At 48.7% G+C, this 20,216-nt stretch overlaps 1 protein-coding gene across 4 annotated transcripts in view; it reads right to left on the minus strand.

Moving 5' to 3' along the window:
* Positions 1-707: 707 nt before the first annotated feature.
* The window catches only part of PFKFB3 (6-phosphofructo-2-kinase/fructose-2,6-biphosphatase 3), a 29,900-nt gene continuing 10,391 nt past the window's right edge, over positions 708-20,216 (minus strand). The window contains exons 4-17 of one of the 4 annotated variants that reach the window (XM_080918210.1): positions 18,846-18,912; positions 18,276-18,350; positions 17,302-17,358; positions 14,994-15,118; positions 13,544-13,751; positions 13,104-13,250; positions 12,842-12,946; positions 11,486-11,615; positions 11,145-11,207; positions 10,967-11,031; positions 10,281-10,367; positions 9,262-9,435; positions 7,131-7,153; positions 708-3,571 (exon numbers count right to left, since the gene is read on the minus strand). In XM_080918210.1, coding sequence (XP_080774336.1) covers positions 3,565-3,571; positions 7,131-7,153; positions 9,262-9,435; positions 10,281-10,367; positions 10,967-11,031; positions 11,145-11,207; positions 11,486-11,615; positions 12,842-12,946; positions 13,104-13,250; positions 13,544-13,751; positions 14,994-15,118; positions 17,302-17,358; positions 18,276-18,350; positions 18,846-18,912 — 1,333 coding nt within the window. In that variant the 3' untranslated portion in view covers positions 708-3,564. The remainder of the gene's footprint in view (positions 3,572-7,130; positions 7,154-9,261; positions 9,436-10,280; positions 10,368-10,966; positions 11,032-11,144; positions 11,208-11,485; positions 11,616-12,841; positions 12,947-13,103; positions 13,251-13,543; positions 13,752-14,993; positions 15,119-17,301; positions 17,359-18,275; positions 18,351-18,845; positions 18,913-20,216) is intronic. The other 3 variants (XM_080918209.1, XM_080918211.1, XM_080918212.1) reach the window with 3 other exon arrangements.

Consider the following 20,216-nt stretch of genomic DNA (forward strand, 5'->3'; position numbering starts at 1 on the left):
AGGCATGCTGATACAGCATGTGTGGCAGCCAGAGGAGAATCTGGTAGGAGTTGGGTTTCTTCCACTACGTAGATCACGGAGCTGGGTGGGAAACATCAGGGCATAGCACTTAGCATTCCCAAGCTCCCAAGGTCAGTCTCCAGGGAGTGGAGGAGGCCGACTTGCTGTGTTAGTCTAACAACCTGAGTTCCAATACCCACAACCCACACAAAGAAGAACCTCACTGCTCCTGGGGTGAGACGGGAGTAAGGGGTATGGAGAACTGGAACCCTCCAGTTGTGGCTAGTGGACTAGCACATTCAGCTGATAGACAAGGATCAACACATGTAGTTGTCATGACCTCTACATATATGCTAGGGCACACTCACACCAGCACACACCGAAGCAAGATTTTGTTGTGGATGGAGTTTAAGTTGGGTGTGATACTGCACACCAACAACTCAGTACTTGGAAGGCTAAGGCAGGAAGATCATAAGTCTGATGTCAGCTATATATATTATCTTGTCTCAAAAAAGAAAACAAAAGCCATCAATGAATGGTGACACATCTTTAATCCCAGCACTAGGAAGGCAGAGGCAGGCAGATCTCTGAGTTCAAGGCCAGCCTGGTCTACAGAGTGAGTTCCAGGATAGCCAAGGCTTCACAGAGAAACTCTGTTGTAAATAATAATAATAATAATAATAATAATAATAAACTCAACAAAAGTCTATTAATTTAAAATCAACACATTTTATTACTTGCCAAATATACAAACGTGACAGTCTGTTGTTTCCTGTTTAAAGGAAGATAATACAGGGTTCTACAAGGAGCTTAGAGGTGTGCTGGCCATAAATCTCCATAAAAGACCGTATGGCCTAGTGAGATGACTGACTCAAGTAAAGGCACTGTCAGTCTGGGCTCAATCTCTGGAGGCTGGAGATGCACTCCTGCCAAGCTGTCCTCTGACCCTGCATGTGTGCACCATACACACATGCGCACTCGCTCACTCACTCTCTCTCTCACACATACACACACACAGCTTAAAAAGAAAACTGACACTTGGGCCCGCATAAGACTCAGAAGCGAGTTCTGCCAGTATATCTCAACCAGGTTTTTATTGTTCTTGCAACTGCAAAATATACAAATTTCTGAAAGGCGTAGCCTGTTAAAAGCTTGCATAGCTTCTTCCCAAGTTGATGACAGAGACAATTACACAGAACATGAGAAGTCATCAGTCACACGTTGAAAGGCCCCAAACCAATGAACAATTAAACTCAACCTATACAGCTTTCTAGTTTTAGGCTCCCTTATACATATTAAATAAATAAATAGCACATCTGCTATCAAAATAATAAAAAAATAAATTTCAAGTATCACAAATGAAAATATCATTGGTGTGGTTCCAACAGTTTTTCTTCTCCCCACAAATCAAGAGTGTTGCCCATTGAAGGAAAGGGGAGAAATTTACCCCCCAAAAAAGAAATATGCCAAGTTAAAAACATTGGTCCCCGTTTTTATTTCACTGTTTGGGGTAAGAGAGTGGAAGTTCTATGGGTGCTATTCACTTCTTCATCAAGTCACTGGCTTTCGAAGGAAGCCATGTTCCACTCGCTTCAAGATCTCCTGGGCCTGATCTCATTCTGAAGTGCTCACAGAATGTGAAATCACGTTGGGCAAAGCTTTCTCTTGATGCACTGACTTAAGCTGGTCACACATGACCATGCTTGTCTCAGCCTTGAGGGTCTCTGTTGTAAGAGCTGGTTCTGTAACTATGACGTAGATACGGTGAGGAGGAGGCATCTAAGAAACCACCGCCAGGCACAGTACCAGGCATGGTTCATGCTTATAACCCAAATAGCTAACATTCGGGAGGCTGAGACAGGAGGATTGCCATGAGTTTGAGGCTAGTTTGAGCTACACAGCTCTGATCCTGCCCCCTCCTCCCATCCCCAAAAGCGACGCTGCAGGTCCCCAGGTCCAAACATCATCTGCCTGCACACACCTCGGCCCAAGTCTGCGTATATCCTTGTCAGGACTCAAGCTACCACGAGAAAACGGTGCAAGCCATCAGATGGATGTATATCCATATCTCCTGGCGAACCACAGATTTAAAGGGTAGTGGGCCGGGCCGAACACTTGAGTGGTTAGCTACGAAAAGGTGACTTTAAAGTGTCTGAAGAATGCCTCGTGTCACCCCAGGCCCTGCCCCCCAAGCTGGGGAAGATAGGGTCCCTAGGACTCACAGGAAGGAAGCAGAAAGTAAAGCGTGGTCTTTGGCCCCGGCTGTGCTAACACTGCTGAGTTTCCAAATAGTTTCTTCCAGGCTTAAGATGTCCTGTCCTTCCCTGGAACTTGGGTGGACAACGGGAAGCAACAGGCAAAGACATTAGCGCTGCCTTCAACCCATGCAAAAATATTGCCGACACCATAAAGCTGACAAGGACGATTTTCTCCTCTTGGGAACTCCTTGAGATGCCCAGCATGGTGGCATGAGGCATACAGCCAGACACTTGGCCAAAATATGCAGACAGCTCTGTGAGCAGGCGGCCTGAAATGAGCCTTCCTTGGGCCACCGTCCCTTATTGAAGCTGAAGGCTCTGAGACTCCCCATCTTGCAGACACCCCAACTTCTCCCATTCAGCAGCTACAAGCCTCCAAGGGTCAGCACACTTCCCATCTATGTTCCTGAAGTGAGGTGTGAGGGAGGGAGGGGAAAAAAGGAAGGAGGGATGGAAGGAGGGAGGGAAGGAGGGAGAGAGAGAAACATGCAGCCAGCCACAGGGTCTACCCAGATATCTAAGGGCCCCTGGGAAGAGGGGACTCTGTTTTTTTTTTTTTTTTTTTTTTTTTTCAACAAAAATCTTTCCTTCCACTGATATAAACAGTCTGTCCCTTAACTTGGGACCTAGAAGGCATGTGAACATGTGGAGAAGCCAGGACATGTCATTGCTAAGCTGACCAATGACAGCTCAAAAACTCAGAAGAATCCCCCATACCCAATGCAGCATGTGCCCAAGTCCCTTGTCCCTGAGGCCTCTTCCTAGGCCAAGATGCATAAAAATCCACATGAGAATGTGTGACCATTCCTGAGCCTCCGGCAAGTGGGGTCTAACTCTGAATCCCAGGATTCTCTGCAGCTCTTGTCGTCCGGCTATCAACACATCAGGCCAGGATCCAAAGGAACAAAACAACAGCACGGTGGTGTCCTGGGCCCCGACATAGGGCTCTGAGCGCACCTCCTCTCCTGCTAAAGTCTTCCCCAAGCTGTGGAAGGATCTGTGAGGGCAGACAGCCCTGGCAGTCGCAAGAGAACAGAGTGGAGGGAGATCTGCTGCTTTGCCACCGGAAGCTGGGATCTGTACAACTTCCTAGTTGTCTTTGCCATCCCAGCATCTCAGAGGGGGGAGGGGGCGCTGCTACTCTTCAACCAGCAGACCTCCATCTTCCCCCAGTCCAGACATCCTTGGGGTCACTTGGCCTCAGGTAGATAGATGAGCAGGCACAAGGCAGGCTGTGGAAATGGAATGGAACCCAGGTTTTACCTTCAGTACTTCTGGGAAGAGTCGGTACCACTCCGGGGGCTCTTCATGTTCTATTTTCAGGAAAGAGAGGAAAGGACAGTCAGAACCTGGTGCTGTTTGAGTTTCTCAAGCAGAAGGCTCAAAGCCATGCCATAAGGCACCCCCCTTAACTTCCCCCAAAAGAACACACCCCTAGCAGAGGATGATCACAAAACACATGGAGAGTCCAAGTAGGACTCAGAACACAAGAGAAAATACCCCAGGCTACAGAAGAAGCTAGAGAAATAGGCCTGGATTCTGCTCAGCACTGGGATAGAGTCCAGCCAGAAGGGCACAGAGAGGGACAGACATGTGACACGGGAACCCGTTGTTTCAGGGATCAGACAAAGGACAAGGGACCATGAGGCACAAACAGGAAAGTCATGCACCCTCCCTCCCCTGTAGGAGCTGGGGGCTGCTCTCCATGACACGCCGAGCTCTCTCACATTGGTCACAACTAGGTCAAAACCAGCTGGGACGGTCTGGAGTGTCACAGTTCCTCTCCGGAAACAGCTGACCGAGCCCTGCGTTTACCTACACTTGAGTCCCAAGTCTGGACACAGAGCTCCACACAAAGCAAGAGGTGAGTGGGCTGGCTGGCCACACAAGAGTTCCAGAGGAGGTTGTCACTAAAGTCTACTGGGTCCTGACCCATGCAACCCCTAGCAAGAAGCCTTGAAACACATTAGCTGGTATCTAGTTCCCTTTAAAATATTAAGTCACTTGCCTTGAATATGACCATTGGCTGGCAAGCATCTCTCCCTAAAATCCTTCAAAACAGAAATGTCTAATAAAAGTATTATGTCCAGGCCATGGGAAGATGGAGTTCGGGCAGGTAGGAGCCCAAAGACCACTCTCGGGCCACAGAACAGAGGAACCTATCTGTATGTCTAGAAGTGAGCCAGTGCTGGGCCGTCCTAAGTGTCAACACTCAGCTGACACTTGGGGGACCCAGGCAACAGTGTCCTGTGTTAAATAGGGGTCCTTCTGTTAGTGCCCTGGGTCATGCGCATAGAACACCCCAGCCATGTTGTAGGGTCAAAAAGGGAAGGGTCACAACTTCCCCTGTCACACCACAGGCCCTAGGCCTCGAGCATTCAGACGTGACAAACAGTGAAGAGCCACATGGAGCGTCACGTCCGTCTACATCATTTCCTCAGGGGCCCGCGGCTCAAGACAGGCAGAGACAGACACACATGGGAAAGGAGCACACATCCACGACACTGCTTGAAAGACCATCCAGGACTGACACATGAGCCACAAACTCCACAACAGGCAACTGTACACAAACTGAGTCGCCCTCCTCCGGCTGAGAGGCGGGGACTTGGACGCAGGAGGAGACAGAGGGACATGCACCAGCTCAATTACCTTTCCCAGGTTAGTAAGGAGAAAACTTTGAAAAAATGTGACAGACACTTCGTCTTTCAAGCATAGTGGGGAAGGGAAAAAAAAAAAAAGGCAAACAGGTTGGAAAAGGAGAAAACAAAACCAATTTTAGTAGAATCTTCTGTTTAGTTTTGACATAGAGTCAGTCCCATTTAGCCCAGGCTGTCCTCAAACGCTATGTCGTGTAGATGACCTTGATTTTCTGATCCTCCTGCCTCCTCCTGAGGGCTGGGGTTAGCGATGCATTCCATCTTGCCTGCTTTATGCAGTGCCGGGGGATCAAACCCAGGGCCTCATGCACCCTGGGCAATCCCGCCACCAGCTGAGCTACACGGCCAGCCTGGGTGCTGTTCTCACTTTAGTGTGTGTCTGGAATTTGAAGATGAAGGATGCACTGGGAACGGCAGGTAGTCCCTTGGTCCCAAGCAGAGCCACATCCCCCAGGCAGACACAACAGAGGGCAGGGTCTGCATATCACTCAGTTTTACTGGACGACCAAGACAATGGCATCAGGCCTTTGGGGTTTCCCTAGCCTGAGACCGAGTACATCTCTGCTCTGAGAAATAAAAATCTGGTGGCACAGAGCGGAGGGGACAAAGGACCATCTACATGCAGACTTAAATCGGGGGAGGCCAAAAGCAGCCAGAAGCAGTGATACGCCGGCCATTGCCCATCAGGCCTCTCCTCGCCAGCCCTCTCCTCGCCAGGCCTCTCCTCGCCAGGCCTCTCCTCGCCAGGCCTCTCCTCGCCAGGCCTCTCCTAGGTGCCAGATACTTACTCTGAGTTACATGCACATTCTCATTATCAATGCTCTACAGAGCTGTGGTCGCCACGTACAGATGAGGGACTTCAAGTCTTAACACTGCCTTAGCTTGCCTAATGCTCCAAAGAAGGTGGCAACGTTTGTTTTGGCCTGGCACTAAGAGGATTAGCAAATGTGAGGCCCAGGCTACACAGTGAGTTCCAGGCTAGGTGGGCCTAAGATGGTACTATTTCAATACAACCGTCATTAATTTTGGTCACAGGATCAGGGTTGATTTCATAGACAATGGTCTAGGACATGAGGTCACACTCTCGGGCTGGGCTACATGAGGGGTCTCCAGATTGAATATAACCGTAGTCAGGGAGGGGGTGAATCTAATAGTGTAGGGTGGTGGTAGCTGGTATGAATGGCCTTTTCCCAGAAGGAAAACTGCTTTCTGCAGGATACACGCAGATGCAAAAAAACCACAAGATCTCAAACCCAAAGGCTCCGGTTCACAAAAGTCACGAGATGCTGAGCGCACTGTCCCTTTCTGAGAGAGAAGTTAACAGCCACGCTTGCCCTTCTTAGGAACTGGAAAATCTGCAGTTGCTAACCCAGAGACCAGCAGCTGCCCACAGCACCCCTTAGGCTCCAAGAATGGAAAACAGGAAAATAGTACCTGGGCTTTTCCAAAAAGCTTGCGGGGAAGAAGCCAAGGTCTGTTTGAGGCCTGGCTCTGCTGCCTACCAGTTTGTGGCTGTGCAGGCCATTTGACTTCTCTTGCTAAACAGGACAAGGATTGTCCCGCCTGTCTCTTATTTAAGGGCCAGAGATACAAAGGATGATGAATCCAATTCTCTGTGAGTTACACAGCGCTCCCAAATGCCAGACCCAAGCTTGTTAAAGGTCAGGTCTGAGGATACAGTGGAGTGGAATCTCCCCTATAGTTCTTACATGGATGTCTCCACAGACTGTCCCTTAGCAGGACTGATAGGCCAGGACAGCTCCATGACATCAAAATAGGTCCCCACACTTGGTTGCTAGGTTCTGGATAAATACTGTTTTCAGAACAAGGATGCTCCTCTGGGGGAGAAGATACAAAGCAATAATAGCAAGCATTAGACTCGTTCAGCATCAAAATCTGACCCTACCAGGGAAATCTGGCATTATGCCAAGCCCCTGCCTATGACCAGTGGCGACAGAACCCCAAGAGGCAGTGGGGAGTAACAGCACCCTATGGCTGATGGCACTGAAGCTTGCTGGACATGGTGAGTTTTCCCTTCCTGCATCTCTTCTCTATGAACTCTGGGAATTCTCTCTTCCCATCTCCTCCTCTGCGGGTGACCTCAGACTTTACCCAGACTACCTTCCTCTTAAATACTTCAACAGGCAGGACACCAAAAGGGCAAGCAAGCAAGCGTGAATGCAAGCAACAGAATTATTGAGGTGGAAATACTTACAGACAGGCTTTCCCTAGCAAAGGCTGCAGGGAGACAAGGTAAGGAGAGAGAAAGTCAGTCGAGAAGACAGGTGGCAGCTGCTGAGTCGAGCCCCACCCCCGCCATGTCTGACACCCCAATGGATCCTCGACATCTGTTTCTGAGGATTCGACCATTCTAAAGGGCTGTCCAAACCAAGTCAGAGGTATCTGTGAAGCGGGGGGGGGTGGGGGGGGGACACAAGACTGAGCTCTCGCCAGTGACTGCCATGACTAGATCAGTATAGTCCTGGATGTCACCTGCTCCTGGCCCAGGTTAACCCCCTTGAGCCTCTGTAACAGAAGACTCCCACAATGCACAAGGATGGAGACTCCCACAATGCACAGAGAGGGATGGAGAAGCCATCTTCTTGGCTGTAATTAGAAAACTCTCAGACGTAAAGGAATATCTACTAGAGCCTTCCCGCCAGCCTTGTGTCCATTTCCAAAGCTAAAGAGACTGACCCTGGACGTTAAAATCCACATGCCAGGCATGAGAGGAGGGAGGAGACCTAGGAGCTCAAAGTTATCCTCAACTACACAGTGAGTCTGAGGTCAGTCTCTATGCACCACAAGACCCTATCCTCCACAAAACAAAGCAATCCTACACTCCGGAGGTAGAGCTAGGATGACATAAGTTATAGACTTCATGAGAGACAGCTTGACCACAGACCAACAACTGTGGCCAAACAGGGAAAAAACAAACTTATACTCATGTTAGGTCAGAGCTACAGTCAAAGCCAAAGTCCCCGGGCTCCCCGGGAATCTGTCACCTCACTGAACCCAACCCTTACTTTGTGCCAGACCCCAAATTATGAGAACAGCACAAATCACCTTGTCCGAGCCACTTTTTGTACGGTATATTACTCCCCAGTTCCACAGGTTAGGAAACTCAGGCCTGGGGTAATTAAATGGGCTTTGAGGTGACAAGTTTCTCTCTAGACCTCATTCTAACCCTAAGGAAGTTAACAGGAAGCTCGGGAACAGCAGAAGAGCCGGCAGAACAGAGCTGGAATTAACCTAGTATTGAGTTCAAATTCATCCAGACATGGGACAAGGTCTATGGTTTTATGTTTGCAAAGGCCCTTGGCTCTCTTTAAAGGACTGGCTTCCTGAAACAAATTTTAATGCTCAACAGTCCAACTCTTCAGCCTTTGATCTTTCAATGACATGGCGAATCTTGCCGAGTTCTGTTCATTTCTACTCCGATCATCTTAGCCACTGTGTGAAAAGATGGTTTGTCTTGGCTGCCTGATTCTGTATGTGTGTACATGTGTACCATGCACACAAGCATTTGGATATAGGGGTGCAGGGAGACACAAGTATCCCAGTGGCTGTAAAAGGACAACCTTCAGGAGCCTTCTCTTTTTGATAAAGGTGGTCTCTTATTGTGCTGGGATGTCACCGTGTAGAGCAGGTGAGCTGGCCTGAAAGCTCCTAGAATCCACCCGCTGCTGCCTCCTGTCTCACCAGTGGAGATTTTGCAGCCATGTGTGTCTGCACCCAGCTTGTTGCATGGGTTCTGGGAACCTGAACCTAAGTCTCTGAAGTTGCTCAGAAAGAGCTTTAAACGCTGCTGCCTCTCCCTCGCTAGACTGTTGCTAAGGAAGACAGGGCTATGCCGACTCTGGAGAGGACGTAGGCTCTTCTGTGTGACCTCAGTCTTTTTCTGTCAGAGGTGAGAGCAAAGGAGTTAGCAAAGGAGAGGAAAGACAAGACGTCAGTCCCATGGAACGCACAGACCCCTGAACTGGGAATTGCTAGAGTGTAGCCTGTTCTACGTACTCACAAATGTGCATAGGACGGGGGGCATTTTACAGTTTCTTTTACTCGGCCTGATGCTGCTCAATAAAGAGTAGAGACCACAACCTCAGAAAGGATACACACAGTCACTGTTGACAAGGAGAGATTTCAGAGAGAGCACTGTATGTTCTGATGCATGCACACACAACTAGACAGCCACAGACCTTGCCTGCTGTGCCTCACTCAGGCAGCCCACAGGCACACATCCTCACTTGCAAACATGGCACAGAGCCCCAGATATGGGGACCACCTCCCCTCTGCACTCTTCCTCCCCCACCCCCATAGGCGGTAGTTAAAGCAGGGTCACTGACTTGTCCGGGTAGCTGCGTGGGCACTTCCGGGGGCAGGCAGCTTGGCAGGGCAGCAGAAGTGGAAGCCACACGCTCCTCAAAGCTGTTGATGCGAGGCTTTTTGGTGGGCTCGGGGCTGGCTAGTGGGGTGACACTATTGCGTCTCATGAGTGGGTTAGGTCCCTTCTTTGCATCCTAAGCAGACAAAGACAAAAGAGAGAAGGCGACAGTTATAAGGAATGGGGAGGGAGATAGAGAAGCCGTACACACACGTGTACACACACACACACACACACACACACACACACACACTCCTCTTGAGGTCTGTAAGGATACAACCAGAGGGACACCCAGACGAGTGGCCTTGACCCTGAACTGCTGCTGGCACAGAACTTCTCGCTATGTGCAAAGCAGGAGAAGAAAAAAAAATGACAGCCACAGCAGAGAAGGGGGTTAGAAATAAGAATCTTAACTCCCAGTCACCCCACCCACAGAGGGCCCAAGAGAGACTGTTGGCTTTGAGATCTCAGCAACGGGAAGGGAAAGGTGTCAGGGCTGACTCCCCCCCCCCCCCCCAACCTGTGGAATGCTCTGTGCTTGCCCAGACAGTACCCAGCCTCAGTCTAGAAGGGCAGGATGCAGAAAGCAGGCAGCAGTCTGTCCACCAGGATGAGATGTCAACCTTCCCAGCAGAGGATGACTAGACAGGAGATTAAGCTCCTGGGGTCCAAAGCAGGGCCCAGTATCCCATAGCCCAGGGCACCTTCAGCCCCAGTCCTAGCACGTAAGTATTCTGAGGTCTGTGGAGCCCGTCTCACGACTAAACCCAGGGTTAGTCAGGCCCTCTGCACTCAGCTGAGTGAGCAGTTCCCTGGCTCAGAGGGGCGGGGCCAGGAGACAGGGCGAGGCAGCCCAGGGACACAGTCCTCTTCTGGTGTAGCCCATAGTGCAAGCGGGGCAGAAAACAGGCTGACACCCCATCCATATACCCTTCCTACCAAAGTCTGCCGGCCAAGCTCCTTGGGGGGCGGGTAAGTCACCTGTTTTGCAGACTCCACAGACAGAAAGTCAAGTTCGGTGTAAGAGGAAGGTCTGACTACACTGGCAAAGTGTTGTATTTTGACAGCCTGCATGAAGCAAATTTAAACCCACTTTCACAACACAGGCCTGGACAGACGTGCCATCTGCCCAGTAAGGGGATTAAACATGACCATAGACTCCCTCCCCCAGAAACTCAGACCTCCCTGAGGTGGAAGACAACAGCAGCCAGGTACTGAGTCTCCTAAGATCTTCCCTTGGCCGTGCTAGAGGACGCCCATCCTCTGGCTCTCCTCGTATCTCAGACCTTTGCTAATTATGAACTTAAGGGCATGCAGGTGATGCTGGCTGGCTGTTCCCGTCCGAGCCAGGCTTCTGGCACTTTTGAGAAGGGCATAGCTTTAGCTTCCTGAGGTGCTAACAGTGACTATGGTAGGGCTATGATTGACAGAAGGAAGTAACCACCTGTTTAAGTCATTCTTCCCAGTCAAGAAGAAATGAAGACAGAGAGAATGAGACAGACAGACAGACAGACAGTGATTGTAGATAGAAAACAGATTTCATGATGCCACAGGAAAGACTGGCGAGTAACACAGATGTGGAGCCAAAGAAACTCAGTGAGACCCCTCCAGAAGAAAGCTGGTCCCAGGGTTTCCCAAGGGTCCCAGCACATCGGTGTCTAACTCACCTCTGACCTCTCCCGGTGTGTGCTTACTGATTCTACATTCAAGTAAATGGACTCCACACGGCACCCTGAAGGTGAAGGATGGAGAAGACAGCTTCTGTGAAAAAGATCCTCCTCCTCTGCAGCCCCCCCAGCCACCAGGAGACCCCAGGGTCAGGGCCCAGCAGGGACTGCTACTCACCATATGCCACAGGTGTCAGTTTCAGGACAGTGTGAAGGGGGCACTTCAGATATGGCATCTCCTCTGAAATGAGACGTGTTGTCATGGTTACATAAGAGACGGCGGGGACAAGTGCACAAGAGCCTCATGCCTAAGCCCTTAGTCACATGGAGGCTTGAGGGTTCTCCAGGATGGTTTATGAAGTAATGAATCCCACTGAACACCACACTGTTTACAGGAAGCGGGTACAGAGCCCTCAGCAGACTGTGAGGCAGACCCATATTTAGAGGCAAACTGGACTAAGAAACGATGGGTCCCCTGCCACCAGCACTCAAGGGCCCACTTCCTGCTGCCCTCAATACCTGCACTCTTGTCGAGGAAGTAGGCTAGTAGGCAGCGCAGGACAGCCTGGTGACAGATGACCAATACATTCTCTTGGCGCTCTAATTCCATGATCACAGGCTCCAGGCGCTGGACAAGATCCTGGTAGGACTGAGCACACGGGGATGAAATGACACATTGGGAGAGGACAGGCAGAGAAGATCCACACAATCACTTGCAGCCTTCATCGCAGACCAGCTCACAGCACGCGTGCACGTACACATGTACATGCACACACATCCTTGTGAATATTCAGCTTTGTATTTGGTGAAATACTCCTAGGGAACATGAAGAAAGCCTACAATCCTATATCTCTGAATTCCTTCCTCTTCCTACCTATACACTGAAAGGTTCCTTCTGTACACCACCCAGAACACACGACTCTAGAGACAAGGGCTCTGGTCACCAGGGTTAGGATTGAGGAGACGTTAGATTGGCCGATAACAAATCTAGAGTTTCCGTTTGAAATGCAGGTGGGGTGTGTCTGCCATCCTCAGCATGCAGAAGGCTGAAGCCAAGAGGATTGCTATCAACTCAAGGCAGCCAGTATTATACATTAAGATCTCATTTCAAACAAAAAAACATGTAGGCAGGTATGGTGGTGCGCATCTATAATGCCAGCGTGGGGGAGGAAGGCAGGATCAAAAGCAAGGAAGGTCAGAGCTACACAATGGACACAAAGCTACAACATAAAAAAACAGCAAAGTCCCTTCTTACACTGAAGCTTCTGTGATTTTTCTCCTCCTGACTAGAGTCCCAGTGAGAGAAGGCCAGAGTGAGACCAGAAGACAGCATGGTGGCCCACCAGGAATGGGAACTATGACAAAGGCTCAGAAGGACACCCACTAGGTGTTAACACAGCCACTTGGCTAAACTCCCAGAGTACCACATGGCTCAACACACTCCATTCCAACAAGAGCAGCTGCCTGCTCAGCCATTCCCTCTACCAACATCAGCCTAGCCCTGGTACAAGCCATCTGACATCAAGGCCAACCTGTGTACCGTGTCACCTGCCACAAAGGGAAAAGCTTCGGTCTGGAGTGAATCACCAGCCATCTGCCATGCTATACTCAATGTCAGAAAGACAGATAAATACATAAGGTTCTCAAGTGTAAGACACACAGTGCACTTCCTTAGGGTTTTTACAAGGTCCTCTTTAGTGAGATTTAGACACCACAGAGGTAGTAGAGATGAGTTTGCAGAACTGGTAGAAGATGGGGTGGAGTATAGAGATCTTGTAGGGACGCCTTCTCTCAGCCAATTCCATACACACATGCAACAGATCCTCATCATTATACAGAAAGACCAGCAGACAGGAGAGTGGGACCCATGCTCACCTCGCCTGTGGGGTACCGGTAGTAGTATTTGTCCTGCTCGCGCAGTGCGTACTCCTCAGGGTAGGTGTCTCTGATCTCCTCATAGGTTAGCTCCTCACACACACCCTGTCAGGAAGACCATGACATCTTTCCAGAAAACTTCCCTATAGACCCACCTCAAATAAAGGGGGTCTCGAGAAGTCACCAGGATTCCAGAGGACCCACAAGAGAACTCTCTACTCCCTTCCAGGCCTCCCCGCAGCCACAAGAGCCTGGAACTTACAGCATCAATCTCGTTGAGCGCCTTCCACTGCTCGTAGGGGAGCCTCAGGGCCTCTGCGGTCTGGATGGTACTTTTCAGCTGACTGGTCCACACGCGGAGGTCCTTCAGATTCTGTTCTTCGACGAACTTGCTCAGGGCAGTGGCGAACTGAGGGAACGAGGGAGGCAGAGGTCACACGAACTCCGGTCATTTTCATAGGTTATGTTATGTCGTTGCTTGGCAACAACCAAGGCCAATCGAACCTTACCTTACCTTAGTCTTGATTCTACCTTCCAATTTCTAGTCCACATAAACACGTATGCACGCTAACAGCACACACAAATACACACAGCATGGTAAGGCAAAAAATACACAACACCCAAGGACCCTCAACTCTACAAGGTGGGAACCAATCACTCCCTCCTTCCAGTCAGTCCCTAGCCCAGTCTCCTTTTCTCTACCTTCTTGCCTCTGCTGGACAGGCCCGAGTCGCCTCCAATCTTGCCCTGCACATTGTACTCATTCTCGCCATGACGACACAGGTAGATGGTACGAGGCTGCACATGGATGTTCATCAGGTAGTACACAATTCGGCTCTGGATGTGGTCCTGCACTCGGTTCACCAAGAACCTCCGCCCGACATCAATCACTTTGATGAGTGACAAGTCCCTGCGAAGAAATCACCATTCAGGCCTCCGTAGCCCTACAGACGGCAGACCTCACACCCTGAGCCTTGTCAGCTTCTAGAATAATTGCTTCCAGGGGGCCCCTAACAGTAACTGTTGTGGGTCTTCTCTAGGAGCCAGAGAATAAACCCAAGGCAACAATTCCCTCAACCAGGCTGTTCAAGCCAGATAGTATGGCTGGAGAGATGGCTCATTCTAGAATGCACAGCATAAGACTCAAATAGATCTTCTCTAAAAGGGCACAGGATGGTCTGGCATCCCAGAGCTGGGGAGGCAGGGGCAAGTGGCTCTCTGGAGCTCACTGGCCAGTCAGCCTAGCCAACTCAGTGAGCTCCAGGTTCAGTGAGAGACTCTCTCAAAGAGTAAGCTGGAGAGACCGGGGAGATGGCTCAAGAGTGAAGCTGTTGACCTGGCTTTGATCTCATGGGCTCATAAGGTAGACAGAGAGAAAGGGGACTCTCAAAAGTTGTCCTCTGGCTTCCACATGTCTGCTATGGTGCATACGTATGCATGCATGCACAGAGACAGACAAAAAACCCAAACACAAGCAAATACATATATATATATATATATGAATGTTTGGGAAAAAAGCCCACCAAACAAAAAAACCCTAGCTACGCATGGTGGCCCACACCGTTAATCCCCACACAGGGGAGGCAGAGGTTATCAGATCTGTGAATCTATAAAACTAGTTCCAGCCCAGCCAGGGCTATAGGACCCAATCAAACAACCAAATAACAAAAATCCTAGTAAGCTTTTATTTTTAAGGAGGACAGTGATTGTGAAGGACACTTTGATACATTTATACTTTTTAAAGACTTATGCTTATAATTTTAAGTACAGAGACCTACATCCAATCCCACAGTAGCTTGAATTGGAATGAGTTGTGAGCTGCTTGCTGACTATGATGGCTGGGAAGTAAACTGCGGTCATCTGGAAAAGCAGTATAAACTCCTAAATGCTGAGCCATCCTACATTATGAACCTACCCATCCACCTCATTTCATGAGTCTTATTATTAATAACACCTTGAGTCTGATTAATGCAGCCCTTTATGCATGGATATGCACCAAAAGAGAGGCTCTCCCTCCCTCCCTCGGCAGCCATCAATAGTCAATGGCTCCTCCACTAAAGGGTGGGGCTGTTTTTAAAGAGTTTATAGACACATTTGAGAGCTGTTTTAGAGAAGGTTTTGAGGCCTCAGGGTGGTATCTTCTGGGAATCACCTGTCACATTTATCAGGGTCCAGAGGCTGGTAGCTGGCTTCGTAGCAATTGATTCTCTTCATGAAGTCGTCCATGGCTTCTGCCGAGTTGCAGTCTTTGTAGTCCGGGCTGGAGATTTTAACTTCCTGTAACATCACAAAGAACAGCTGATGAATCACACTGGAAGGCTTTCTGCTTAGATTAAGCAGGATTTGGGATTTCAGATGGGGAAAGCCCCAAAGGGCTCGGGATAAAGATTATCCTACCCAGCATATAAGGAAAAAATGAACGGTGTCAGGGAGTTTGACTCATAGCCTTTTGGCCTCATGATTGCAGTGGGAAGATGTTCATGGACAGACACCGGAAACCCACAAGAACCCCATAAGGACTGAACCATACACCGAGGCAGGTCAATCCAATAACGGAGTGAGTGTGACCCTCAATTCAGAAGCACACAAAGAGCAGACCCCTGGCTACAAAAGGCACATTAAGTGCTGCCTAGAATGGCCCCTGGTCTTGGGTAGGATTTCTCTATCTCCTTCAACAGAATCTGTATCTGCCTGTGCGGGTCTGTGTGATGACATGTAGAGCTGGTGCCTACACCTTTCAGAGCTGCACTTCTAGAACAAGGAGTCTCCTATAATTGGGCAATTATGCCAAAAAAAAAAAAAAAAAGTAGATTTTAGGGAAACTCTGCTTTGAGTTTTTGAAGCCAAGCCTTACTATCTAGTCTTAGCTGGGCTAGAACCTGCTACGTAGAGCAGGATAACCTCAAATGTTAAAACTTCCTACCTCTCTCTGACCAATAGGTGCTGAAATTATTTGGTAGGCACCATCATGTCTGCCCTGAAAATTTTGTTAATCTTTTGCTCCCACAATTATGAGGCGGACAGGATGATAGGAAATCCTGGTGATGGTAGAGGCTCCCACCTTTTGTTTTTGGTTCGAGTTGGGCTCTCATATTATCTCAGTACATAGCCAAGGATGACCTTGAACTTCTGAGCCCCCTGCCTCCACCTCCCAAGGGCTGAGATTCCAAGTATTTACTACCACACCCAGTTTATGCAGTGCAGGGGGGGGGAGGGGGAGGGGGGATCAACCACTCTACCTCAGAGCCACATTACAAACATGGCTGCCTAGGAGTCCGAGTGAACTTAATGATGCAGAACTGCCCGCAGGAAATAGCTATTAAGGTCAGTTGTACATTACGTGAATTGTACAATCAAAACAGAAATATGGGTCACAAATCCCCAGCCTAATCTGCAATACTGGTTTGAGTCTGGATCAGAGAAAGATTTCTAAATACAGGACCAGGGCCAATAGCAAAGTATATGAATGAATAGAAAGCTACTGCTAGACAAACTCCTAACTCAGCATGGAAGGGACTGCTCAATGGGGAAAATGATCTCACAGCTGTATCATGCAAAACCCTCTGTGGATACAGCATTTCTACTTCCTCGAACTCTGAACCTCTTCCATTGGACCCACTCTACCTGACGTATGAAATGTTTTGAAATATTCCCACTGTCTTGTAGAAGAAGAACAGTGGAAGAAGCTACAAATGTTTAGTATCCCTTTAAAGGGTTATTCTGGGACAGGTGTAGTGGTGCACACCTGTGATTCCAGGACTCAGGGAGCCTTGAGACCAAGGCCAGCCTGGGCTATGCAGTGAGACCTTGTCTCCAAATAATAGATGGATGGATGGATGGATAGATAGGTGATAGATAGACAGACATACAAATAGAAGATAAAGAGATAGACAAATAATAGACAGATATAGATAGATAGACAAATAGAAGATGATAGATAGATAGATAGATAGATAGATAGATAATGTATAAGCAATAATACCACCTGTATCTCTTCCCTATGAGAGCTGATTTTCTTTATAAAAATGTCCTATTCCAATATGTTTAGACTAGAATCCAGGGTGAAATTTACAGCCATCATCCCAGCAGTGGAGGACCAGGGCAGGAGCCATGCCTCAAATATTAGATCAGCCTGAGCTGTCACACAGTATTCTAGGACAGGCTGGGCTATAGTATGAGAATCCCACCTCAAAACACAACAACACCAATGGCAAAGCTGAAAGGAAAATGATCCAAAAACACAAGAAGTTGTGGGATGGTGAGACAGCTCAGTAGGTCAAGAGGTTTGCCACACCCGATGACCCAAGTTGACATTCAGACTCTCAACCACACACGGGGCAGGTCATCTGCTTCTACGGCTTTAGTTACCGTCCAGTCCCTCACCCAAGCTCCCACCAGGGCTACAAATGACCGCATAGTATAAGGGACCATATAAAAACAAGGTTTCCTCATTGTCTTACCATGATGTTGGAGGCCACAACAGTAGGGTCATCACAGACAGACTCGATGAAAAATACCTGTGGGAAGGAAGCAAGACAGGAACGTAAAAACAGTCCAAAGACCAACTTTGAGTTCACCGAGATACAAGAAAGGAAACCAGAAGGGAGAGGATAGGACTGGGGATATGTAAAGCAAGTTAGAACCAGACAGGAGGGATGCTTCCTCTGATATGCAAAATCTACATTTAAATGTGTGTGGCGGAGGGGCATCTCGACTGAACAGGAAGACTAAAGGCAAGAGTAGTGAACAGGTTAATAGAACGTACACATACCAGGAGCCTTGCCTGTCTCAAAAGCAGAATCAGAGGGACTATTTGGGGAGCGGATGAGGACCAGTAAATAGGGGGTAGGGTGGGGTCAAGAGAAACTGGGAGGGACAAAGTATAATGATACACAGTATGAAAATGTACACACACACACACACACACACACACACACTTTTTGTGCTCTAGAGCTAGAAGCACTTGTCTCTGTTTGCTAACCAAAATACTAATAAGGAAGGAAAGAGAAAAGGAACCAGGAAAGCATTACTTCATTAAACACCAACTTTGCATGGGCATGGCCCTCCCCCTCCCCCAGGAAGGGAGGTCTCCATAGTTCCTAGGGATCCCACCCCAAGGAAGACCTTGTTTTAAGATAGAAAAACAGGCAACTCATCAGGCTCACACCTGAAACCCCAACACTTAGCAAAGGGATTGCTATAAGCTTAAAGTCAACCTGGGCTACAGAGTGAGTTAGCCTGGGCTACAGAGTGAGTTAGCCTGGGCTACAGAGTGAGTTAGCCTGAGCTACAGAGTGAGTTAACTTGGGCTATAGAGTGAGACCCTGTATCAACCTCTCAGGGAAGCCAGAATCTGACTCCAGAGTCAGGCAACCAATTACTCCCAAGGTGTTTTCTTCTCTCAACTTGTTTGGGGGAGGCAAGCTTGGCTCACCTTGAAGTCATTTTCTTTGGCAAAATCAAGGATCATGTGCCTCCTTTCTCTAGTCGTATTGGTGGCATCGAAAACCTGTTAAAGAGGAAGAAGAATCAATCAATCAATCAAATCTGGTAATAACAGCTACCCAAACCACAAGGAATTCAGTCTCTTGTTTCCAGAAATAAGTCCTAAATCCCTCCTTCTAAACAGTGTTCCCTGTCCCCTAACCTCTCCAGGATGCTCCCAGACTCCTCTCCCTCTGTCTACAGCTCTTAGGCACAGCAGGGGAGGAGGGAACTAGCAACAGTAAAAATAATGGGGGACCAAGGAATGGCCCCTAGCTACAGTGGCAGGCAGCAACACATTAGAGGTGGTGCCCAGATGCCCAATGCACAGGTGAGTGACAGCTATGTCCCAACATCTATCCCAAGACACACTTCTGAATCATTAGCTGCTTTGGGCCATTTGTTCCCTCAGGCCTTAAGCGCAGGAGCATTTGTCCCTGTTCTCACTCTGATTACTCTGTTTCTTGGGCCAACGAGGACAAAGATGCTTGTGCGCCCCCCATGCCCAGCCCAGACTTACTGCAATCTGTCCTCCTTCCTCTGTCAGGTAACTTTTGACATCTCTCAGGGCAGCTAAGGCACACTGTCTGCAAGCACACAAGAAGGAAAGCACTGGTCAGAGCAGGCCCAGCTCCCGTGACATACACTGAGGTTCCAGTTCCAAGATGCACAGTGCTAGCCAGGCCTCATTAGGTCCAGAAGCCTCCCAAGGACCAGTATAGAAAGATACCTCCACACAGCTGTGGGAGACGGCCAGAATGCCCGGCTACGCAATAAGATCAATTTCCCTGAGAAATATTCATATTTGCTTTTGGTTTTCTGGATCATTCTGTTTTGTTTTTCACACAGGATCCAGCTATGCTGTCCAGGCTGGCTTTAAACTCTAGCCCGAGTGGGCCTCAGACTCACAGCAAAACTCTCACCTCAGTCTCTCTACTGTTGAGATTACAGGTACGAGTTACCATAATTGGTCTTCCTTTTCGATTTTTTTTTTTTGTTGTTGTTGTCGTCTCTTCCCTTTGTGGTACTGAGAATTAAAATCAAGGCCATGAACACACTAAGCAAGTAATCTACCACTAAATAGCAGCTTCTTTCCCACACTTTAGCTTGACTCTCACTAAGTCATCCAGGCTGGCCTTGAACCTACTCTGTAGCTAAGGCTGGTCTAGAACTGGCAGCCTTCCTGCCTTAGCCTTCAGAATTCTTGGATTACAGAAACTATGTGCCGTGCTTGGCTTAACAATTAAACCAGGAGAGCTTTTTAAGAACTGGTGCCAACCAAGGGAAGAAATACAGCTCACTTGATTGAATGCTTGCCCAGGATGCATAAAGCCAAGGGTTCAATCCTCAGCATAAAACTTATGTATAAAACTTAGGTTTTGTGGTGCCATCTATAATTCCATACTGGGGTAGGGGATAGGGAGGAGCCAGAGGATCAGAGGTTCAACCTCAGCTACACAGAAAGCTCAAGGCCAGCCTCAGCTCCATGACCTGGAGCTGGGCAGCAGGATGGCAAATACCCATTTAATATATACCCACCCTTATAGCATCCTGCACCCAGTAGGCTAAGGCAGGTAGATCTGAGGATGAGGCCAATCTAGTCATATAAGGTAGTGTCAAGCCAGCCAGGATTATATAACAAATATCACTTAAAACAAAACTAAACTAAACAAACTAATAGCAGTACTACTAAAATCAAATGCTAAAGCAGACCCAGAGAGTCACACTGAACAGGGCTGGGGCTGTGCCTGGCTTCTGGTTCTCTTTCCACACCCAGCTGATGCCAGTACCATGCAGAGCGGAGGAGTACCACCTGTCACCTGCAGTCTAAGAACTCTTTTGCAAATGCAAACTGATGATTTCCAATGAAAAGGACTTTGTTCACTCCTGG

Source organism: Micromys minutus (assembly GCF_963924665.1).
Source record: "Micromys minutus genome assembly, chromosome: 6".
Taxonomy (NCBI): domain Eukaryota; kingdom Metazoa; phylum Chordata; class Mammalia; order Rodentia; family Muridae; genus Micromys; species Micromys minutus.